The sequence below is a fragment of the Xyrauchen texanus genome, chromosome 36 (genome assembly GCF_025860055.1).
Source record: "Xyrauchen texanus isolate HMW12.3.18 chromosome 36, RBS_HiC_50CHRs, whole genome shotgun sequence".
Classification (NCBI taxonomy): domain Eukaryota; kingdom Metazoa; phylum Chordata; class Actinopteri; order Cypriniformes; family Catostomidae; genus Xyrauchen; species Xyrauchen texanus.
Window position 1 is genome coordinate 29,250,221 of NC_068311.1, and position 21,344 is coordinate 29,271,564.

Consider the following 21,344-nt stretch of genomic DNA (forward strand, 5'->3'; position numbering starts at 1 on the left):
TGTCATTGTGCTTTTCCATCAGGGCACTCGGATTTTAGCTGCGTCATATGACAAGTCAGCTCTATTTTGGAGGCTAGAGGACAGCGTTCCCAAGGTAATGGAGCTTTACTCTCACCCACCCTAACCTCCCAATGTGCTGGCTTGTCACTTTGAATTACAGTAGAGCATCATCTGATGAGACAGACTAGAGTGAGCCATGTGAAAGATGTTTGCTACAGTGCCTCCTTACATTTCAAAGTGTTGTTCTACATGACAGTGAAGCATGGGAGATTTATGGGACAGAATTAGTATGTCACATTATTTTTAAGATAAAAAGGCCAAATATGTGTTATTTCTACTTTGCAATACATTTTAATGTCCCCATCACATATGTTTTATATATTGGATACATTGGATTCAGAATTGACAACTCTCAGAAAGTTTTATCTTGTCAATGTGGGTATGACATATTTATAGGATATTGGTCTTGGCCGACTAGATCTGCTATGATGCTTCTGCTGCTGCTGCTGTAGAGCAAGTACGAAGACTTGCTACTGCTAGAACATACACAAACAAACTGAGTAAAGCATTTGGACATGCTGCTACTGCTGCACTTTTAGAAAAACACAAGACCTGCTGCATCAAGCATGTATGGCATGCTGCTTTAAAATTAGACATAAATGCAATCCCTGTGTAGCCAATCTAGACAAACTCTATCAGTGCATTGCATCTTTGCAAACTGAGCAAATTTAAATGTTAGGCAAAGACAGAGCATGCAAATGGCTTGACTACCCGATTATATGTCAAAGGACCTATCAGCTTGTATCAAGTGAACCGATTGGCTTGACATATCAAATGTGAAGGAAACTGCTGCACAATTAGAAAAACACAAAACATGCTGCATCAAGCATGTATGACATGGTGCTTGCAGAATTAGACATAAATCCCCCCAACAAATAGGCAAGCTGCACAAAAGCATAACACAAAACACAAGCATAACACAAAAAATAAAACACAACCCCCAAAACAAGCAGATCTACCACCAAGGCTTTTGTACTGCTGCAGCTCCAAAGAGCCATGTGCGTCAAGTGAATAGCTAGCTAGCTAGCTAGGTGTGCCATGGACACTGTCCGAATGCCATAACGCCAATTAACTAAATCTCCAAGTGTGCCTTGGCCTACTTGGGTGAAAGTACAAACAGTACAGATGCAATAAAAACTCAAAGTGTGTCTCCCGAAGTTACACACACATATATGTGAAACTTTGTTGGTTTTATTTTATTACTGTGAAGGGAATTGTAAAATCGTTTGAGTAGCATACTAGCAGCTAGTTGTTTACAATGGTGGCTGTGGACTGCTCTCCTCTCTCAGTTCATTGTGCATCATAGGTTTAGGGCTGAAACGTTTAGTCGACATTATCAACAACGTCGACAATAAAAAAATCGTAGACAAAATTTTTAATTGTCGAATAGTCGTCTGATTTCATTACACACAACATGAGATCTTTTGAAATGCTAATGATGACGCGGGAGTGCAGCACTTCAGCTCGCACTTGATTGAGGAAAGAAAGAAAAAACAGCTCACAGTCCGGACGCACTCCAAACTTTCCAAACATACAGAAGCAGTGTCGTTGTGAAATAAAGCGGAGCCGTACCTGGTGTTCTGCTTGAGCAAAACTTAAAATCAGAGCCGCTTAAACAATAGGAATTTTGCAGTGAAATATTTATTTATTAAACACTAAAAATCCAAGTAGTTTTTACCCTTTAATTCAATGATAGTCATTTAGAGGTATTTTTAAAAGATGATTCCCCCTCTTTATTGTTAGTAAGCAACCTTTTAAGTCGGGGCACAAGCTGAATAATCAGTTAAGAGCTAATGATTAATCATTGCAATAATCGTCTGAATAGTCAAATAATCATTCTAATAATCGTTAGATTAGTCGATTATAAAAATAATTGTTAGATGCAGCCCCACATAGGTTTTTGTCCAATCACAGGCTGCAGCACCTCCCACAGTCTCCAAAAGTCCCTGTGCCTCCAAAGGACCAACTCCAGAAATCTCCCAAAACCAGCTCTGAGGAACTATAGTCCCTTAGGTGCGAAAGCGACAAATAGTACTAGTCCCAGGGTAAAGTACCTAAAACAGGCTTTAGCACTGCCAGTGAGAAAGGGACTCATGTAAGCCTATTGGCTTGACAAATCACACGTGAGCGAGTTGATTGGCTAACAGATAACAAGTTCAAAGAATCTATCATCTAAGATAATCTATCATGGGGTGAATTTTAAAGCATGCCGGTACTTTGGTTTGAGTAGATGTTGCCATTTATGCCAAGTCCAACTTCTGAAATTAAAGACTGGGAATTTATAAAAAAATGGCAGTGTTTTGTCTTTTAGTTTACATTTACATTTACATTTATGCATTTGGCAGACGCTTTTATCCAAAGCGACTTACAGTGCACTTATTAGTCCATGTAAGTTAGTCCATGTAATTTAGTGTCAGAGTTAACTCTTAGAAGATAGGTTTTCTCTTTGAAGAACAATTACAGTCTTTCTCATGACTGATGGCTGTGATGCTATGAAAGAATATTAAAGTAATAAGTCACTAGGCAATTAACAATGTTTTAATTCCCTAAGCTTGACCAGAGCATATTTGTTAAAGTCTGCCCCTTCTATATAAATACTTTATTAAATTAAAAGTAATTTCAAAAGAGTTCAAAGTGTAAAGCATTACAGGAATGATGCATATGTTATATATAAACTGTTTGAAAATGTAAATGCATTTCAGAAAGGTTGGCATCCATATAAAGATTAAAAGTAAAACACAGCTGGGAAAGACATGACAAAAAAAGTATTTTACAGTTGTAAGACACTTCTATCCATGTGTCATCTTTTATCAGGTCAGTTTTGTTGACTTCTGTGACCTGCCAAGACATATAAATGACCTTTATGAAATTGTCATAAACACATTCATGTCTACTATCTTAATAAAACAGCAGGAAACAGCGTATACTTCTAGGACACACTCATATTTTCCTAGTATCCAGATAAAATAAATAAATTATAATAAATAAAAAAAATAATTAAATTAAGTTTTGGGATCATTAAGTTTTTTTTGCATTGTGACATTATTTTCATGACAGTAAAGCACATTTTCCCTTCAAATTCTCATTCTCATTACCATAATATACCCGGATATCTTTATATAATTTTTTATATATGATATAATTTGTTATTTCCTTTTTTTTTTACTTTGGGCTGAAATATGACCCAGACATGTTCTTGACAGGTTTCGTGAGATTCACCTTTTTTCCCTCTCTTAAATAAGTATGTTTATTTTATTTGTAGGTTACATTGACTGGCCATTCTCGTAAAGTGACAGCAGCCAGGTTTAAGTACAGTCAGCGACAGGTGGTCACGGGCAGTGCAGACCGGACTGTAAAGATTTGGGACCTTCATCGAGCAGCATGTACGTACAAAAAACAATTGCATGCATTTTTTTTTTAACAGTTAGCATGTGTCTGTATAGAATTACACTACACATTAGCATATATGTGGTGTCATTTTGTTCATTTCCAACATATTATTGGTCATGAGTAGGGATGGGAATTATAAGGAATGTAACACTTTTAGTTCAGGTTCAGATTCCTTTTAAAGATTCCAGCTCTTTAGAATTAAATGCGAATTATAATTAAAATGCGTGTGTGTAATTTGAGGTGTTATTTCACCACAAAATACGATATAAATATATATAGTTGAAGTCAAACGTTTACATACACTTAGGTTGAAGTCATTAAAACACATTTTTTAACCACTCCACAGATTTAATATTAGCAAATTATAGTTTTGGCAAGTCATTTAGGACATCTACTTTGTGTATGACATGAGTATTTTTTCCAACAATTGTTTACAGGCAGATTGTTTCACTTTTAATTGACTATATCACAATTCCAGTGTATCAGATGTTTGTATACAAGTTAACTGTGCCTTTAAGTAGCATGGACAGTTCCAGAAAATTATGTCAAGCCTTTAGACAATTAGCTTCTGATAGGAAGTGTACTGAATTGGAGGTGTACCTGTGGATGTATTTTAAAGCCTACCTTCAAAATCTTCGTGCCTCTTCACTTGACATCATGGGAAAATCGAAAGAAATCAACCAAGACCTCAGAAAATTTTTTTGGACCACCACAATTCTGGTTCATCCTTGAGAGCAATTTCCAAACGCCTGAAGGTACCATGTTCATCTGTACAAACAATAGAACGGAAGTATAAACACCCTGGGACCGAGGAAGGAGACGCATTCTGTCTACAAGAGATGAACGTAGTTTGGTGCGAAAAGTGCAAATCAATCCCAGAACAACAGCAAAGGACCTTGTGAAGATGCTTGAGGCAACAAGTAGTCAAGTATCTATATCCACAGTAAATCGAGTCCTATATCGACATAACCTGAAAGGCTGCTGAGCAAGGAAGAAGCCACTGCTCCAAAATCAGTATAAAAAAGCTAGACTATAGTTTGCAAGTGCACATAGATAATACTTTTTGGAGAAATGTCCTCTGGTTTGATGAAACAAAAATGGAACTGTTTGGCCATAATGATCATCGTTATATTTGGAGGAAAAAGGGTGAGGCTTGTTTTTCCCATAAAAACACCCACGGAAAACTAATGAAGATTCCTCTTTATTCTCAGACAGCCACAGTTTCTTCTCCTGTCTCCCACATACACTTTCTTGGAGTGTGTGTGAAGGGGGCGGGGAGGGGTGACAGCTGTTAGCGGTAACAAAAATTTAAAATTAGAAATTAATCAAGTTATTGCTTGAATTTGAAGCAGGAAGTTTTACATCCAATCACAGGAATGATGTTAACAAATAAATCAGACAATGCACAGGCAATTTAGTGATATCTTGACTGGTCTTGACCTCTTTGTCTGAGACCAAGACAAGACCGAGTAAAAATGTGGTCGATTTCGAGATGAGACCAAGACCGATCTCGAGAACTACAACACTGGTGTTTTGCTGCAGGAGGGACTCGTGGACTTTACAAAATAGATGGCATCATGAGGAAGAATTATGTGGATATATTGAAGCAACATCTCAACCAGGAAGTTAAAGCTTGGTCTCAAATGGGTCTTCCAAATAGACAATGGACAATTCTACAAAATAGACAATGACCCCAAGCATACCTACAATGTTGTGGCAAAATGGCATAAGGACAAGGTATTGGGGAAAAAGCGTAAGCAAGTAGGCCTACAAACCTGACTCGGTTACACCAGTTCTGTCTGGAGAAATGGGCCAAAATTTGTGGAAGGTTACCCAAAATGTTTGACCCAAGTTAAACAATTTAAATGCAATGATACTAAATACTAACAAAGTGTTTGTGAACTTCTGACCCTCTGTTTATAAAACTTCTGACTTCAACTATATGTATATTAGTGCTGTCAGATGATTAGAATTTGTAATTATAATTAATCACATAATTTTTTTGTAGTCACAATTGTTTTGAAAATGCTGACATTTGACACCATATATAATTATACTCCTGTCAAAATGTATTAATTTCCATCTTAGGAAAGAAAACAAAACAATATGTAACAATATAATGTTTTAAACTGTGGAAAGCTTTGTTTGTTAAATGTTAATAAAGATAGAAATGCACTAAAATAACACCAATTCAAGTAACATTAAAGATTTCCCAAAGACTAAGTTGGAGTTTGACTAATTGAAAGAACTAGTCCCCACATAAGTTGCATATTCATTGCAGTGGACAACAAAGCTCTTAAACTCTCATCCTCCACAATATCTGCCAGTAGACTGTGGCTATCTGCTTTCCTACAGCAATCATGAAGCTGTGTTCAAGATTCGTGTCAGAGCATCAACGTCAGCGTCAAACGCAGCTTTGAACTCTATGCTTGCAGACAAAAACGCCTCATTCTGCATTTTGGTGATAGTTAAGTCTTGGCGTGCATCAGTGGTAAAATAAAAATGCACCTTATATAGGCTGAAAAATACATGATTTCTATCACAAGTCAAAATGAAATTGCGCTCATCACTGACATGGAAGCACTGTTGTGTGTCGCTGAGTTCGGAATTGCATACTACACATACTCCTCGAGTAGTATGGTAGTATGCAATTCCGAAATCAGCGTGTGTGTTGTGAAGTGTGCATCAGTGTAATGACTCTGGGCAGACACATTATAAAGGTTCCGCCCTCCTAACACGTTTTTATGGTGGTTTCTGATGTATTAAATGTAAAATTAACCATTTAAACTTTTTTAATTATTCCCATGCTAACTCTGACTAGATAGATAGATAGATAGATAGATAGATAGATAGATAGATGGTATTTTGTGGTGAAATACCACTTATTACAACATAACTTAAAATGTGTAATTAATGAGTTAATGACATGTAATAAATGGTACTGTCATGAGTTCAATGACCAGTTTGTTTGGGTTACATTTGTCATACGGTATTTTTTGTGCTATAGATTAAGTAGCATCGCTGCTTAATAACAGTAGAAACTCTGTCAGAGTATTTTATTATTTTTATAGGAAGAATGCTCATTCAAAAACCATTAAGAGAACCGAAAGTCATTCAGTTATGGAAGTTTACAAAACATGGAACTTGTCCTAAAAAACTTGTCCTAAAACCCTAATCATTAGATTTTTTGTATGTTAGATGCCAGCCACCATTGACTGCTACTACTGTATCTGTACTATCTAATTAATTCTCTCTCTACTTCATCCAGGCATACAAACCATCAAGGTTTTGTCTTACTGCAGTGATGTGGTGTGCTCTGAGTACCTAATAATCAGTGGCCATTATGACAGAAAAATACGGTTTTGGGACAGCAGGTAAGAACAGGGTAATGAAATAAAACCTTAATTAAATATATAAGTGATAATTATAACTCCCTTCACCTCTTTGTGACAACATAAAAAATTATCTTAATTGACGCTTGGCCCTTTTTCAGGAAAAGAATCCTAAAAAAAGGTTTTGAGAATAAAATCATAATGTTTTGAGAGTAATCTAATTGTAGGCGTTTTACCAAAGTAAATTAGAAGAATTTTGAGTTTATTGTTTTTGTTTGGAGTTTGGGTTGCCAACTATCCTGTATTAGCCGGGGCATCTTAGCCCATATCACATACCCAGTCGAATATCCAATGTATATCTAACATAAAAATATATAACACATGACTTTACAAACAACATAAACAAAGCTAATAAGTTACTTTTATTAGGAGTAAAACAATAATTAAGAGAATATCAAAAAGAATACCTGTTTGACTATGCTATAAACAATATTGGCAAATGCCAAGAAAATTTAAAATCATGAAAATTTTACATCATACTATAAAAGTCTTAATTGCTATAGCTCTATTCACTTCATATGTCCAATCCCATGTGTTCCAGGACTGACTTGAGTGTAATTGGCCTAATTAAATCTGAATAATGAACCCAGCTGGCAGTGATTGAATTGACAGTTCTCAATGCCCATCACCACATTTCCAGCTAGCATGACAGCCTTAAAGAGTGTAGCCTCAGGTGTGTGTGGTATCATTGTTGGAGAGAGACAGCTTGTTATCACTTTGGTGGTAATGCGTGAGGTTGGTCCACACACATATTTGTACAGGCAGAGCATCTTATATATAAGTTGACAGTTTACGCTCAAAGGTGTTCATGCTGCTTTGCATGGAATTTGCTTTCCAGATGCGATATTATCTTAAGGCTAATTGTTGTGATGCTTTGAATTCAAATAAATATTTTCTGTGTCAAGTGTGAAAGTCACGAAACCTGTCAAGAACATGTCTGGGTCATATTCATGCATATTTCCCAACCAATTTCTATTATCATAATGCCAAAAAATATCCTTCTAATTACAGTAATGCAAAAAGAATATAAATAAACATTATATAAATTAAATAGCTAAATATTTATACATCTTGGTTGCATTTGTTCTGCTTCCTTATGCTGATTTAAATGTAAAACAAAAATCATTGTATTACAATAGTGTTTTTTATGTAATACAGTAAAAAAATAAATTATGTCCTATTGTAATGAGAATCTAATGTGAATCACCTTTGAGAATAATGAGAGCTACAAACCAAAAACAAACATTATTTGCTGACAAAAAAACTTTTTTTTTCAAAAAGACATCAATGTGTGTGGCACTGCATGCAATGAACAGTAATGCTAGGTTACACAAATACAATTGTTCATTGTTAATTCATGTTAGTTCATAGTGTATTAACTAATGTTAATGAAAGAAACTTTTGATTTTAAACATGTATTACTATTTGTTGAAATTAACATTAACCAAGGTTAATACATGCTCTAAAAGGATTGTTTTTTGTTTAGTTTAAGTTAACTAATGTTGTTAACCAGAGTTCAACTATGGTATCATTTGCAGTAAAATAATTTACCCTATTTTAGCCATGATATTTGTAGTAAAACCATAGTAATAATATAGGAAAAGGGTTAAAACTTTTGTAATAAATATCATGATAACTCTGCCAAAAAAACAAAACAAAAACATGGTTACTACAGTTTTATTATTTATTATGTTTTTACCATGGCTAGTTTGTAGTGCAAACTAAAAAACATGCCACGGCCCAAAATTAACAATGGTTTTACAATTGTAGAAACTGCAGTAACCATGACTCTAGTAACAATGCTTTTTAGCAGAATAATTTTGAATTTTATTATCACAGTTTGGGATTTCCTTTATTATTACTATGGTTTTACTACAAATACCATGGTTTAAATATGATTACTTTAGTAAAACTATGGTAAATTTGTGTTTACTATGGTTTTACAATAATTAACAATGAATTGGTGAACTATGTAGTACTTTACTGTAGTAAAACCATGGTTAATTTTCATAATAAAGCTACTGCGCGGGAAATATCATGGTTACTGTCATAACCTCCGTTCCCTGAGGGAGGGAACGAGGCGTTGTGTCGAATGAACTTCCTTGGGAGCCTTGCGTACCTCTGAACTTGAGAAAAGGCCAATGTGAAATTGGCATACAGAATCTGCATGCCCCGCCACCGGACATACGAGTAACAAGGGAAGCGGGCATGCGTCTGTTAGTCAGATTTTTGCACTGAGGAGCCGGGGCACGGCCGCGACACAACGTCTCGTTCCCTCTCTCAGGGAATGGAGGTTACGACAGTATCCATGACGTTCCCCTTCTGTCACTCACTCAACGCTGTGTCGAATGAAGTGACACAAGGGGTCCCGTTCAAAAATGCCACACACTAGTCCGTGTTATGTGGACTGTTGAGACAGGTGCAAGCAGGCTGCTGCATGCTATAGGCAGCTGTATCAGCTGCACATAACCCTCCCCAACACCCCCAAAGAGATGTCATATACAGACTTTAGGTTCCCAGCACCCCTGAGGGGGGAAAAGGTGCTACATGACTAGCATGGGAGGAAGCCCGGCAGCTGTGGCCTTTTCTCTCTCTATGTCTCTCGCATATGGTGTGAAGCGGCTGGGGCTATCTTAGCACTATGAAATGCGTTGGGGAAGGTGGTCTTTCTCAGTCCTATTCTTTCAGGGGGAAAAGACCCTGCGGAGGCCACATCTTGCCCAGGCTAGGGAGAGGTAATATGTCAAATACATCACAAGGGTTGTGAAGCCATATATATTGGGAGCGGCGTGGTGGTAGGTCCTGCCTAATGAGGGGGGAGCTCTACAAGCAGGGCAACCGGGGGCAGAGGGACTGCCCAAGGGAGACGCGGGTCTGCCAACATGGGGATCGTACCACGGAAAATACATAACGGGGAGTTGCCTGAGGAGGAAACTAAGCCCATGGAGCCCTACCCCAATACAGAGCACCTGTGGCTCGTAGTGGGTCTGGACGCGAATTGCTCCGCTGAATTCGCAGGCCAGAAGGCTAGAGAGAGAACATCCAGGAAGCGACGCTTAGTGGCTAACCTGGGAGAGAAGGTGCACTGGATCAACTTAGTGAAGGGCACTGTGTGCAAGCGGAACACCCAGTCGGTTGTGCCACGTTACTAAGTTTTACCGGCTCGGACCTGACAAAACACGGGACGAGACCTACTCAACCCTGAGATTGTAAAATCTGGCGAAGGTATTGGGTGTTGCCCAGCCCGCTGCTCTGCAGATGTCTAAGGGGGCGGGCACGGGGGCGGGCACGGCCTGGGTCTGGTATGCCAGAGAGGTGGCGTCAACGACCCAGTGAGCTAACCTCTGTTTGGAGACGGCGTTCCCTTTCTGCCATCTGCCAAAGCAGACAAAGTGCTACTCAGAACATCTAAAGCTCTGCGTGCGGTCCAAATAGATACACAAAGCACGTACCGGACACAGCAACGAAAGGGCTGGGTCTGCCTCCTCCCGGGGCAGTGCTTGCAGGTTACAGCCTGGTCCCTGAAGGGGGTTGTAGGAACCTTGGGCACGTAGCCCGGCCGCAGCTTCAGAATAACGTGAGTATGTGCCGGACAGAACTCCTGGAAGCTGTTGCTGACAGAGAACGCTTGCAGGTCCCCAACCCTCTTGATGGACAGCCTCCCCTCCAGCCTCTCCTGCAGGAATGAATGCATTGACCGAACTGCGCATATCTGCGGGTCTTCGGCTCGGGAAGAACACCAATTTGCGAAGGAGCACCACTTTAGGGCGTAAAGTTGCATGGTGGAGGGAGCTCTGGCTTTGTTGATCGTGTCTATGACTGCAAGTGGTAGATCGCTTAGATCATCCGCGTCCCATCCAGGAGCCAGACGTGGAGAGCGCACGCCGCCTTGGCGTTTTATGTACGCTACCGTCGCGGTGCTGTCTGAACGGATCAAGACGTGCTTGCCCAGAATTAGCAGGAGAAACCTCTGCAGGGCAAGAGATACAGCGCCAACGCAGCCGGGGTCCTGTCCAGGAGCCAGTGGCAGCGTGCCCATTGCACACAGCACACTAACCCTGTTGGGAGATGTCTGTGGTGACCACGACATGTCTGGACACCTGCTGCAAAGGGACTCCTGTCCGCAGGAAGCAGAGGTCTGTCCAAGGGTTGAAAGTCTGAATGCAGGAGGGGGTGTTTATCAGACAGTATGTGCCGTGGTGCCATGCCCATCTTGGGACTCAAGTCTGTAGCCAGTGCTGAAGCGGTCTCATATGCATCAACTCGAGTGACGTGACCGTGCCTGAGGATGCGATATGCCCCAGGAGCCTCTGGAATTGTTTTAGAGGAATCGCGTGCCGGCTCAAAGAGACCGAGGCACCTGAGCACTGACTGGGCGTGCTCGTTGGTGAGACGCACTGTTATTGAGACTGAGTCTAACTCCATGCCGAGAAAAGAGATGCTCTGAACCGGGTGAGCTTGCTCTTTTCCCAGTTGACATGAAGTCTTAGAAGGCTGAGGTGCCTGAGCACCTGGTCCCTGTGAGTGCATAGTAACTCTTGAGATTGAGCCAGGATGAGCCATTCGTCAAGTTAGCGGGCAAGGGCTGCCTCTGGGACCTTCATGAAGATGTGAGGGGACAGGCCGAAGGGGAGGACCTTGTGCTGATACGTCTGGCCGTTGAACGTGAACCGCAGGAATGGTCGGTGTCAAGGCAACGAGAACGTGGAAATACGCATCCTTCAGGTCTACTGCCACGAAACCAATCTAGCTGCCACCTTTTTTGGGTACGATAAAGAAAGGGCTGTAGAAACCCTTCTTCATCTTGGCTGGAGGGTCGGGCTCTATCGCGTCCTTGAGAAGCAGAGTCGTGATTTCTGCCCGTAAAGCGCTGGCTTTTTCGTCACTTACAGAGGTGGAGCGAATACTGGCAAAAAGAGGCGGGAGCCGGGTGAACTGAATCGCGTAGCCGAGTCGGATTGTCCTGGCCAACCAGCATGATTGGGTTGGGCAACGAAAGCAACACGTCCAAACGCCGCACGAGGGGCACTACCGGGACAATCGCTTTTGATGTAGCGGGCGGGGCTTCACGGTGATGGGGAGCAGGTAATAGCGTGTTGGGAGGCAGGAGAGCGTCCCTAGGCTTGACTGCTGAGAAAAAACTCAAAGCACTTACCATGCTCCGCGCACCCGTCAGGGGGCGGGTTAGAGACTGATGAAGATGACCTGGAAAGGTGTCTTTGGAACTTGTCAGTGCTGGCCTGCCGGGGAGGCGAGGGAGCTGTGTCCGGGGAGCCGGACTGTAGCGTTTTGGGGCCGGGGTGCCGTGAGAACGGCGCGCACCGGCTGGATGACCCAGGGAGTGAGGAAATCGCTCTTTTATTGAGAATAAGGCTACCGCAGCCCGAAGGCGTTGCGGAAAATGAAAGTAATGAAAATAAGTATTCTCCTCCCTCCACCGGGGGACAGAGTGGTCTTGGTACCAGCTCCGGAGCGAACATCTGACTGCCTGGGTCGCCCGTCTCAGGAGTGCTTCAGAGCTTTCCTGGTCCTGGAGACGGGGGGTGTATGCCGCCTGCGAGGTGCTCAACGCTGGGGCTGAGAGCTGGGCCTGGGTTGAGGCAGAGCTGGCTGCTGTTTGGTCGCTGGGGGATGCAGTTGGTGAGCAGGCGGGTCATGCTGGCCTGGCATGATGTGGTATATTGCCTCTTTCTGCTTCTACACCACCAAGAACTGCTGGGCGAAGTCGTCTATGTTTTTGCCGAAGAGGCCAAGCTGGGAGACAGGGGCGTTGAGAAACTGTGATTTGTCTACGTCGCACATCTCAACCATGGCTCCTGGACCACTAGGGTGGGTATGCCTGTGCTGTGACCTTCGTGGCTCTGAGAGCGAGGTCGGTGGCAGAGTGCAGTTCCTGCTGGACATCGGGGTCGGGATGTGCTGCAGGACCCCGCGCCCGGTACCCAGGTGCAGATCATTGAGTGCCTTGGCTTGGTGGACCTGCAGGAGATCCACAGCATGCAGGGCAGTGGCGGCCTGTCCGGTGGTGCTGTAGGCATTCGAATTCAATGATGACGTCATCATACAGGCTCTGGAGGGGAGTACCGGGCGTTCTCGGGACACAGGTGGATCGTAACCGTTCTGTCCACCTGGTTGACACAGAGCCTCTGTGTACTCGTGGGCCGCTCCGCCATCCAGGGTAGTGAGAGCGGAGGGGTCGGTTCCGGGCAGTTCCGGGCAGTGGTCCCGGTTCAGGTGCCCTCCATGACTGCATCAGCTCGTCATGCACTTCCGTGAAGAATGATACCGGGGGGCATGGCTGGGACAGGCGCCCGGATCCGAGGTACCAGTCGTGAAGCCGCGAAGGCTGTGGGGAGGACGGAGGGTTCCAGTCCAAGCCCACACTCACGGAAGCCAGGGCAAGCATGACGGCCATCTGTGTGTCAGCCACAGATTGGGCGGGCTGGCCCAAAGGCGGCAGCCCAGTCGAGTCCTCCGCATCAGACGCCTGGATGCTCTCCGATGCAGCGGCATCCAGTCATCATCCAATTCCAGGGGCTCAAGGGAGAATGCCGGCTGGCTGTGAGGCGAAGTGAGCAAGTGTGTTTTGTGGGGATTTACCCGGCGAAACCGAGCCCGTCGTCATCCCCAAATCGCCTCCATCTCCAGCCAGGTCGTCCTCAATCACGTGGGAACAAGGAGCGACGCAGGGGGGCGGCTGAAGTGGCATTCAACTTGAGAAAGGAGAGCCGCGACTGCAACGCTGCCATGGTCATGTTCTCGCAGTGAGTATATGAATCATCCACGAACGCCGCCTCAGTGTGATCACTGCCCAGGCACACAAGGCAGTGTCTGTGGCCGTCGGTCTTGGAGAGATATCGACCGCATCCAGGAACTACACAGAGGTGTATTCCCTCCCTGTACTCTGTGGGGGCTGCTTAACGAACACTAACGCAAAAGTAACTAACACGCTACTTCTACAATAACTAACATAATAATTTAACACACAGTTTTTGCTCACTTACCAATAAACTTGACCATTTACCTTGTTTTAAGGACGTTTAGATATTTCTACTGGAAAACAAAACAAAAATCCTGAATAAGAAAATATTTTTTGCTGTGTGTTATAGCCGATGCCACTGTTGGGAACATTACTGTTAATAGAAACATGTTTAATAACTGCGTCACTCCTAAAAAACCCAAATTACATCTGTTTTATGGGAAGTAACGCATTAGTTAATTTTGTATTACTTTTTCTCAAATCAGTTGCCTAAGGGTTTTTTCTTTTCCAGAATGGTAGCAAAATTCTTAGTTAGTGTTTTTGTGTTTTATGTATTTTTATTATTAAATGGTATTTTTGTGTTGATAACACTTTACAATAAAGTTATATTTGTTAACATCCCTTTCAAGTCGGTAACTTCAATGCTGCGTCAGTTGCTAACGCAATCACAATCACACAAATTTATTGGCAGATATTTTCTTCGTTGTTGATATTGCATTCCTTCACAGTTAGTGGATTATTCTCTACCTCCCTGTTGTGCTCATACGGACTGATGTATCTTCGCCTATGATATTGCACATCTTCAGCGAGAGGATTATTGTCTACTTCTCAGTTGTGCTCTGACAAACAGCATATACTTTATCACTTACTCATTTGAAATGCTTTTGCTTGTTATTGTATTGTGTGTTTTATTGTCTGTAAAGAACATAAAAGAGACACAAAGTCACAAATGTTCTCCATATGAGCATTATATTCCTCTGTCTGACAGTCACAATCATTGCTTAATATGTATGGGCCAAGCTGGCGAGGCTGATTTCATTCACTGCGAGTCCATGAAACTCAAGAAGCTTTGCTTTTGGCTCTCCTTCCTTCTGAAGGACGATGTCGGCCCCCCTCCCTCCCATTATATTCCTTCTGCTGCTCCTGAGGAACCGCATGAGGGAGGCGCATGAAGACAGTGAATACAGCACGTAGTTTTGAGAATTTGTCGCAGGCCCAGCCTCTTCAGCCCAGCCTCTTTGCATGGCTCTTCTGCTTCATATCAAGCAGCTTCACCCAGTATGAGTGTTGTTATTGCCTGGGCTGAGCTCACACTGCGATTACATTCAGAGGTGGTGATTATGTCAGGGATATTTTGTCACTGGGCTTTCATTAGTCAGACATGTACGCACTTGCAGTAGGTGAGCGGCCTTTGAGACTGAGTTGCTTGAAGTTTCTTGCTTGAGCCTCAAAAGAAATAAAAGAATAAAGGATGAATGCATTTTATCAGAAAGGTGTTGCCACTACAGACATGTCCAACACAATCTGGGGAGCCCTGTGCGATGGTTGTCCAGGCTTCAGTACCTGGACAGGTGCACAAGTGTCATGGCACATAAATTGCCTGGAGCTGCTTGCAGTCTTAGCTCTCCAAGCTTTTCGGTTAGTCATGCAGGGCTTTCACGTGATCTGGATAGACAACTCTGCAGTTGTGGTGTAAATAAACCACCAGGGTGGAGTGTGGTCTTGCCCAGTGTTGAGGCTGGTGTGCAATATTCTCCTCTGGTGTGAGAGATAAGAGACCTCAGAACAATCTGAGGGTGAAGTCTCCAGGTTTTGGGAGGTATTTGAGGAAGCACAGGTGGAACGGTTTGCCTCCCCAGAGACACGGCAGGCACGAGGCATGACCTGGAATCCTCGGCCAGAGCTGTGGAAACTTGTTCATGTTTGTGCGGCCTGTACTTCACTTCTTACAGGAACATTTGGATTGGATGCTGCTATAGCATTGTGCCACAACCTTTTGGGTAATTTGTCTGAGGGCAAACACTCCCTTGTCATCAAGTTTTTGTGAGGAGCGAGACAGCTGTGCCCCTCTCACCTGCTACTGTCCCGGTCTGGGTTTTAGCACTTGTCCTAAATACGGGCTCCCTGTTTGAGTTATCTGACTCAGTAAGTATGCGTGTACTCTCTCTAAAGACTGTTCTGTTACTAGCTTTATCTTCAGTCAAATTTTGTGGGGACCTTCAGACCTTATCGGTCAATGACTCTTGCTTAGAGTTTAGACCAGGATTATCAAAAGCCGTTCTCAAGCCTTGGAAAGGTTATGCGTCCAATGTTTTGGCCACTGTTACCTTACAAGCTTTCTCTCCTCTGTTCATATAGGATAAGGTGCAGAAACAGTCTGCTTTGGAGGCTGTTTAAAAGGTTTGGCCATCTCCAAACAAAGGCTTTCCCACAGGGTTTTGTTGATGTTATTGTGCTCACTTATGATTCGCAAGGCGTGAAATGTCCCCCATGCGTGTTAAGGCTCAATTTACCAGGAGCATGACCTCCTCATGGGCTTGGACTAAGGGTGTAACCTTGGAGAAAATCTGTCTGGCTGCAGGCTGGGCTTCAAATTATAAAACCTTTTACAGGTTTTATAACTTTGATATCTCTTCCCTCTCTTCCCTGGTCAATACTGTGAAGGAGAGTTGATTTCTCCATGTTCACTACCTTGATAGCTAGTGCATTGTGCTCTTTCCAGTGTGAAGAATAATGCTTAATGTCCTACTACCCTGTTGGCTAGTAGCGTTATGTCAATTTGTCGATTGTGGACCGCTCTGACCTTTTTAACCACAATGATGTGTATGAGTACAGTTGCACAGTGCTTCACAAACTAGTTTTGCTAGTATCACTGTTGTAGTCTCTACTGTAAATGGTTGAATTGTATCTGTCTTTTCCATCCTATTGGTCATTATGAAGGGGAGACTCTTTCAATGCATTTAACTACCCTACTGGCAAGTAGGCATTGCTTGTGCATGCTGATCAGTAGCAAGGCATGATGGTATATGATTCCCATAGTGTCAACAACTGACACAGCGTAGAAGTGACTGACTTGAAATTGAATGTTATGATTACGTTTGCAACACTGGTTACCTGAAAGGTGTGAACGAGATTCTGCATACGCTTGCCACTACTGAAATGAGGCCGTGCTCCAATTGATATGCTTGCTGTGACATGCTTCAGGGTTGAAGAAACAAGGGCCATCTGCAAATTCATTGGCGTGACTTTAGAGATCATCATTCCTTGGAGAAGATTCCCAAAGCATCAGCAACTGGAGCAGCATCTCATTCCCTTACTGTTAGTGTAGTAAAACAATGTTAATTTTAGTAGGGAATGAATAAAGCTATTGCTAGGGAATCCAAAATAAAAAAAAATGTCTCCCTGTCCTCTAAAGGACTCCATACGATAGTCTTTGTTACTTTGTTTTGTTTGTTTTTTCTCAGATATTTTTGTTGGATATAAGCATCTGCTGAATGACTAATAATATAAATCTTGAACAAAGGTAAACATAGCTTATTAAACCAAACAGTTTTCTTTGATTAATTACAGTGATACATAACCACAGTTTTCATCATTTGTTTACTATATATTAATGGTGTTACATTATTCTTATGCCATACAGGAGCTGGTCAGTTTTTTCTTAGATAAAGCTGCTTTGGAAATCACCTCTTAATAGCTGAAGCAGCTCTGTAATAATATGGTGAATTTGTTGTGTAACCCTCGTTATTCAGCATCTCTCTGGGTTTCAATTGCTCTGATTGAATAACAGAAGTGAAATAATAGCACCAAGGATGTTGGTCCAGCAAAGTTTTGCCATTCGTAGGCTACAAAGCATCAAGGCCTGCGTGATTCTCCTTTCAGCACAAAATGGACAATATAGATGACGGCATGGAGATATAAAAAAGAGCCATTATTTACACCACAGCTCAGTCCTTGACATCTCCCATTCACTTCCAGCAACCACAGCTTTCAGCTGCCACCGAGTCGACGGCTCACTTGTCTCCTAGCAACCGTCAACCCACATAATTGTCTCTCTTCTCATCTTGTTGTAATGGGATTTGTGCTATATTATGACATTTGTGTTTTTCACCATGCATTGCTTTGACCATTTTTTATTCTTTTCACGAAGAAGAGTTAGTATGTTCCAGTGGCAATTTTGAAGATGTACATGTTCACCAAACATCCCTTGTATAATATGCATACGCAATATGTGGGCTTTACGAGGTTCTGTGTCTCATTAAGAGGCTATACACACTCAAGCCCTCTCGTTTCTGTGATTTGAAATTCAAACGATTGTCTTGTGGACCATTTAGAAAGACAAGGCTTTTGTGGTTTACTCAGTGTTATGATACATGTCATACATATTGAATGCCTAGAGATTGCAAATATTTCCCTATCGTCCTTGTCCATAAAATAACTTGTTAGTATATAAAAGGCAGACTATGACCTAAAGGCTGCAGTTCTGCAGTTGACTCCCCTGTCTTCACAAGTACATCACTCAATGTGTAATGAGACAATCCGTCATGACATCAATCTGCTTAAAGACTCGTCAGAGAGATGCTGTTGTCAGATTTCAGGCTTTCAGGGAAAGTTGATTGGATCTGTCCTAATATACATTACAAAAATTATTTGAGTCCAGATGGCAATTTTGAATGATATTGATAACTATCAGAAGCAGCTCCAAGACAAGATTTTGTTTTTAAAGATTTTGTCTATTCTCTGCATTGAATATCATTAAAGGAATGGTTCACCTAAAAATTTAAATTCTGTTTATTTACCCACATGCCGTCCTTCTGCCAGAAAATATAGTTCCTGTCAGTAAACAGAATGTTGCTAGGCAACAAGAGTAACTGTCAGCTGTGGGTGCTGTGAAGTGATACAAATAGAAGGTCAGAGCTGTACTTTATCTTGAATAAAACAGCTGTGGACCAATCCGCATCCAGGACCAGAACTATATGTTTTTAATATTTCACTGTAATTTTGTCTTCTGTACCGATCAATAAAATTGGCAAAGTGGTTAAAACGATAGTTCACCCAAAATTAAAATTCAATCAGCATTTACTCACCCTCCTGTTGTCCCAAACCTGTATTACTTTCTTTCATACATCAAAAACAAGTTTTAGTCAAAATGACAGCCTCAGTCACCAGTCACCATTAACTTTCATTGAATGGAGAGAAAAAAAGATCATAATTGGGAAAGTTACTTTAAACCTGCACAAGCTATTCATAACTTAAAGTAGTTAAACTAGTCAAACTGCTCCTTTAAAAAATTGTTAGCTACACTTTTAGCTACTTACAAAAACTACACTGAAGCTTTAAAGAAGAAGATATTTTTAGATACAGATACAGTATATAACAATCAGACTATTATATCACTCTGCATTCTGATTGAAAAATGCAGTAATATCACCTAATAGTTATATATTTAATTAGGGAGGCATTCCCATATGAAAGTTTACCATAGTTTAACCATGTTATTTTTTGGGCAAAATCATAATAACCACCAAATTAGCCATGGTCACTACAGTCATTATTACTACAATATTACTTAGTAAAACCATGGTTTCCACCAAAAAACATGGTTAATTTTAATAAGGGTTAAACAAATAGGGAAACAACATTTAATTGTCAATAAATTTACATTTTATATACATTAATAATCTAGGAAACATATTATTCTATATAACTAAATTGAACAGTGAAAAAAGCAGCTGCACGGGCCTCTTTGAATTTAAAATCACGAAAATAAAAGTGAATCAATTAATTATTTATGTGAACTAGTTCATGTACATTAATCGCCTGAATGAACCAATTCACTAAATTGAGTTCCCAAGGCTAAATATAAGGGAATGGTTTATTTTAACCAGTTTATTTACATGAACTGTCTGAAAGAATTCACTTAAATGATTTGGAGCTCTCCATTGCTGCATTTGCAATACAATGGCAAGTAGCATTTGTGTTGCTACAGAGCTACTCATTGAAAAATGTAGCTTGTTACTGGAAAAGCTAAACTTTTGGAAAAATGGCTGAACTAATGTCACGCTACTAAAACATTTAAAGTAAATTGTGTCCCTTCTACAAGTTAGTTACTCCCCAACACATAAATGATGCATTGAAATTGAATGGTGCTTGTGACTATCATACTTGGTAAAATTTCCTTTTGTGTTCCACGAAATAAAGAAAGTCATATGGGTTTGGACCAACATGAAGGTGAGTAAATGATGAAATAACGTTTTATTTTTGAGTGGATTATTCCTTAAAGCAATATCGAATCATTTTTATATCAGCTTTACTTTTTAATAAGGAATTACACAAAAATATGCTTTAAAAATTACATTTAGTAAGTGAATCCATGTCTGTATTCCACAGGTCAGCGACGTGCACACAAGAAGTGCCTCTTCAGGGCAGGGTGACATCATTGGACCTCTGCCCCAACCACAGGCAGCTGCTCAGCTGCTCCAGGGATGATGTCCTGCAGCTGGTGGACCTGAGAAAGAGCAACGATAGGGTGGCCTTCAGGTAGAAATCCTCAAACTCACACCTAAGACAGGGTTAGAAACAGGTGGCTACTGCGTATCACAGACACAACTGTAATAGCTCATTATAGGATGTGTAGGTTCTAATATACATACTCATAATTTCTGTAGTTGCTGGCTTAAATCTTGCTAATTCATCTAGGGGAGACCAGGGAAAGTTGTCACTTGGGGAAGTTGTCATAAGGTCTATATCTATATACGACAACATTTAAAGCAGTGACGATTTAGCCAGAAAATCACCTGTTAGTTAACTTGAAAATATGCATGTGCATTAGCTGGACCAGCCGTAAAATAGTTAAAGAAGCAAAATATAGGATGGATGGATGGATTGTTGTGAGATGTTACCTCACTCTTTCACCAAGGCACTTGCAAGTTCCTGGACATTTCTAGGGGAATGGTCCTAGCCCTCACCCTCCGATCCAACAGGTCCCAGACTTGCTCAATGGGACTGAGATCCGGGCTCTTCGCTGGCCATGGCAGAACACTAACATTCCCATCTTGCAGGAAATCACGCACAGAAAGAGCAGTATGCATTTGCAGATTGCCTGCAATGACAACAAGCTCAGTCCGATGATGCTGTGACACACCGCCCCAGACCATGATGGACCCTCCACCTCCAAATCGGTCCCGCTCCAGAGAACAGGTCTTGGTGTAATGCTCATTCCTTCAATTATAAACACGAGTCCGACCATCACCCCTGATTAGACAAAACTGCAACTAGTAAGTGAAGAACACTTTTTGCCAGTACTGCCTGGTCCAGCGAAGGTGGGTTTATGCCCATAGGCGATGTTGTTGTCTGGTAAGGACCTGCCTTACAACATGCCTACAAGCACTCAGTCCAGCCTCTCTCAACCTTGTGTGTTCCTGGTGTAACTTAGGCAGTTGTTGTTGCCATCCTGTAGCTGTCCCGCAGGTGTGATATTTGGATGTACCGATCCTGTGCAGGTGGTTTTACACATGTCTGCAACTGATAGGACGATAAGCTGTCTTAGGCGACTCACCGTATGGACATTACAATTTATTGCCCTGGCCACATCTGCAGTCCTCATGCCTCCATGCAGCATGCATAAGGCAAGTTCACGCAGATGAGCAGGGACCATGGGCATCTTTCTTTTGGTGTTTTTCAGAGTCAGTAGAAAGGTCTCTTAAGTGTCCTAAGTTTTTATAACTGTGACCTTAATTGCC

At 41.7% G+C, this 21,344-nt stretch overlaps 1 protein-coding gene across 1 annotated transcript in view; it reads left to right on the forward strand.

Moving 5' to 3' along the window:
* Window positions 1-21,344, forward strand: part of LOC127629437 (protein Atg16l2-like) — a 66,356-nt gene that overhangs the window by 25,130 nt on the left and 19,882 nt on the right. The window contains exons 12-15 of the mRNA XM_052106527.1: window positions 23-94; window positions 3,323-3,443; window positions 6,719-6,824; window positions 19,993-20,142. Coding sequence (XP_051962487.1) covers window positions 23-94; window positions 3,323-3,443; window positions 6,719-6,824; window positions 19,993-20,142 — 449 coding nt within the window. The remainder of the gene's footprint in view (window positions 1-22; window positions 95-3,322; window positions 3,444-6,718; window positions 6,825-19,992; window positions 20,143-21,344) is intronic.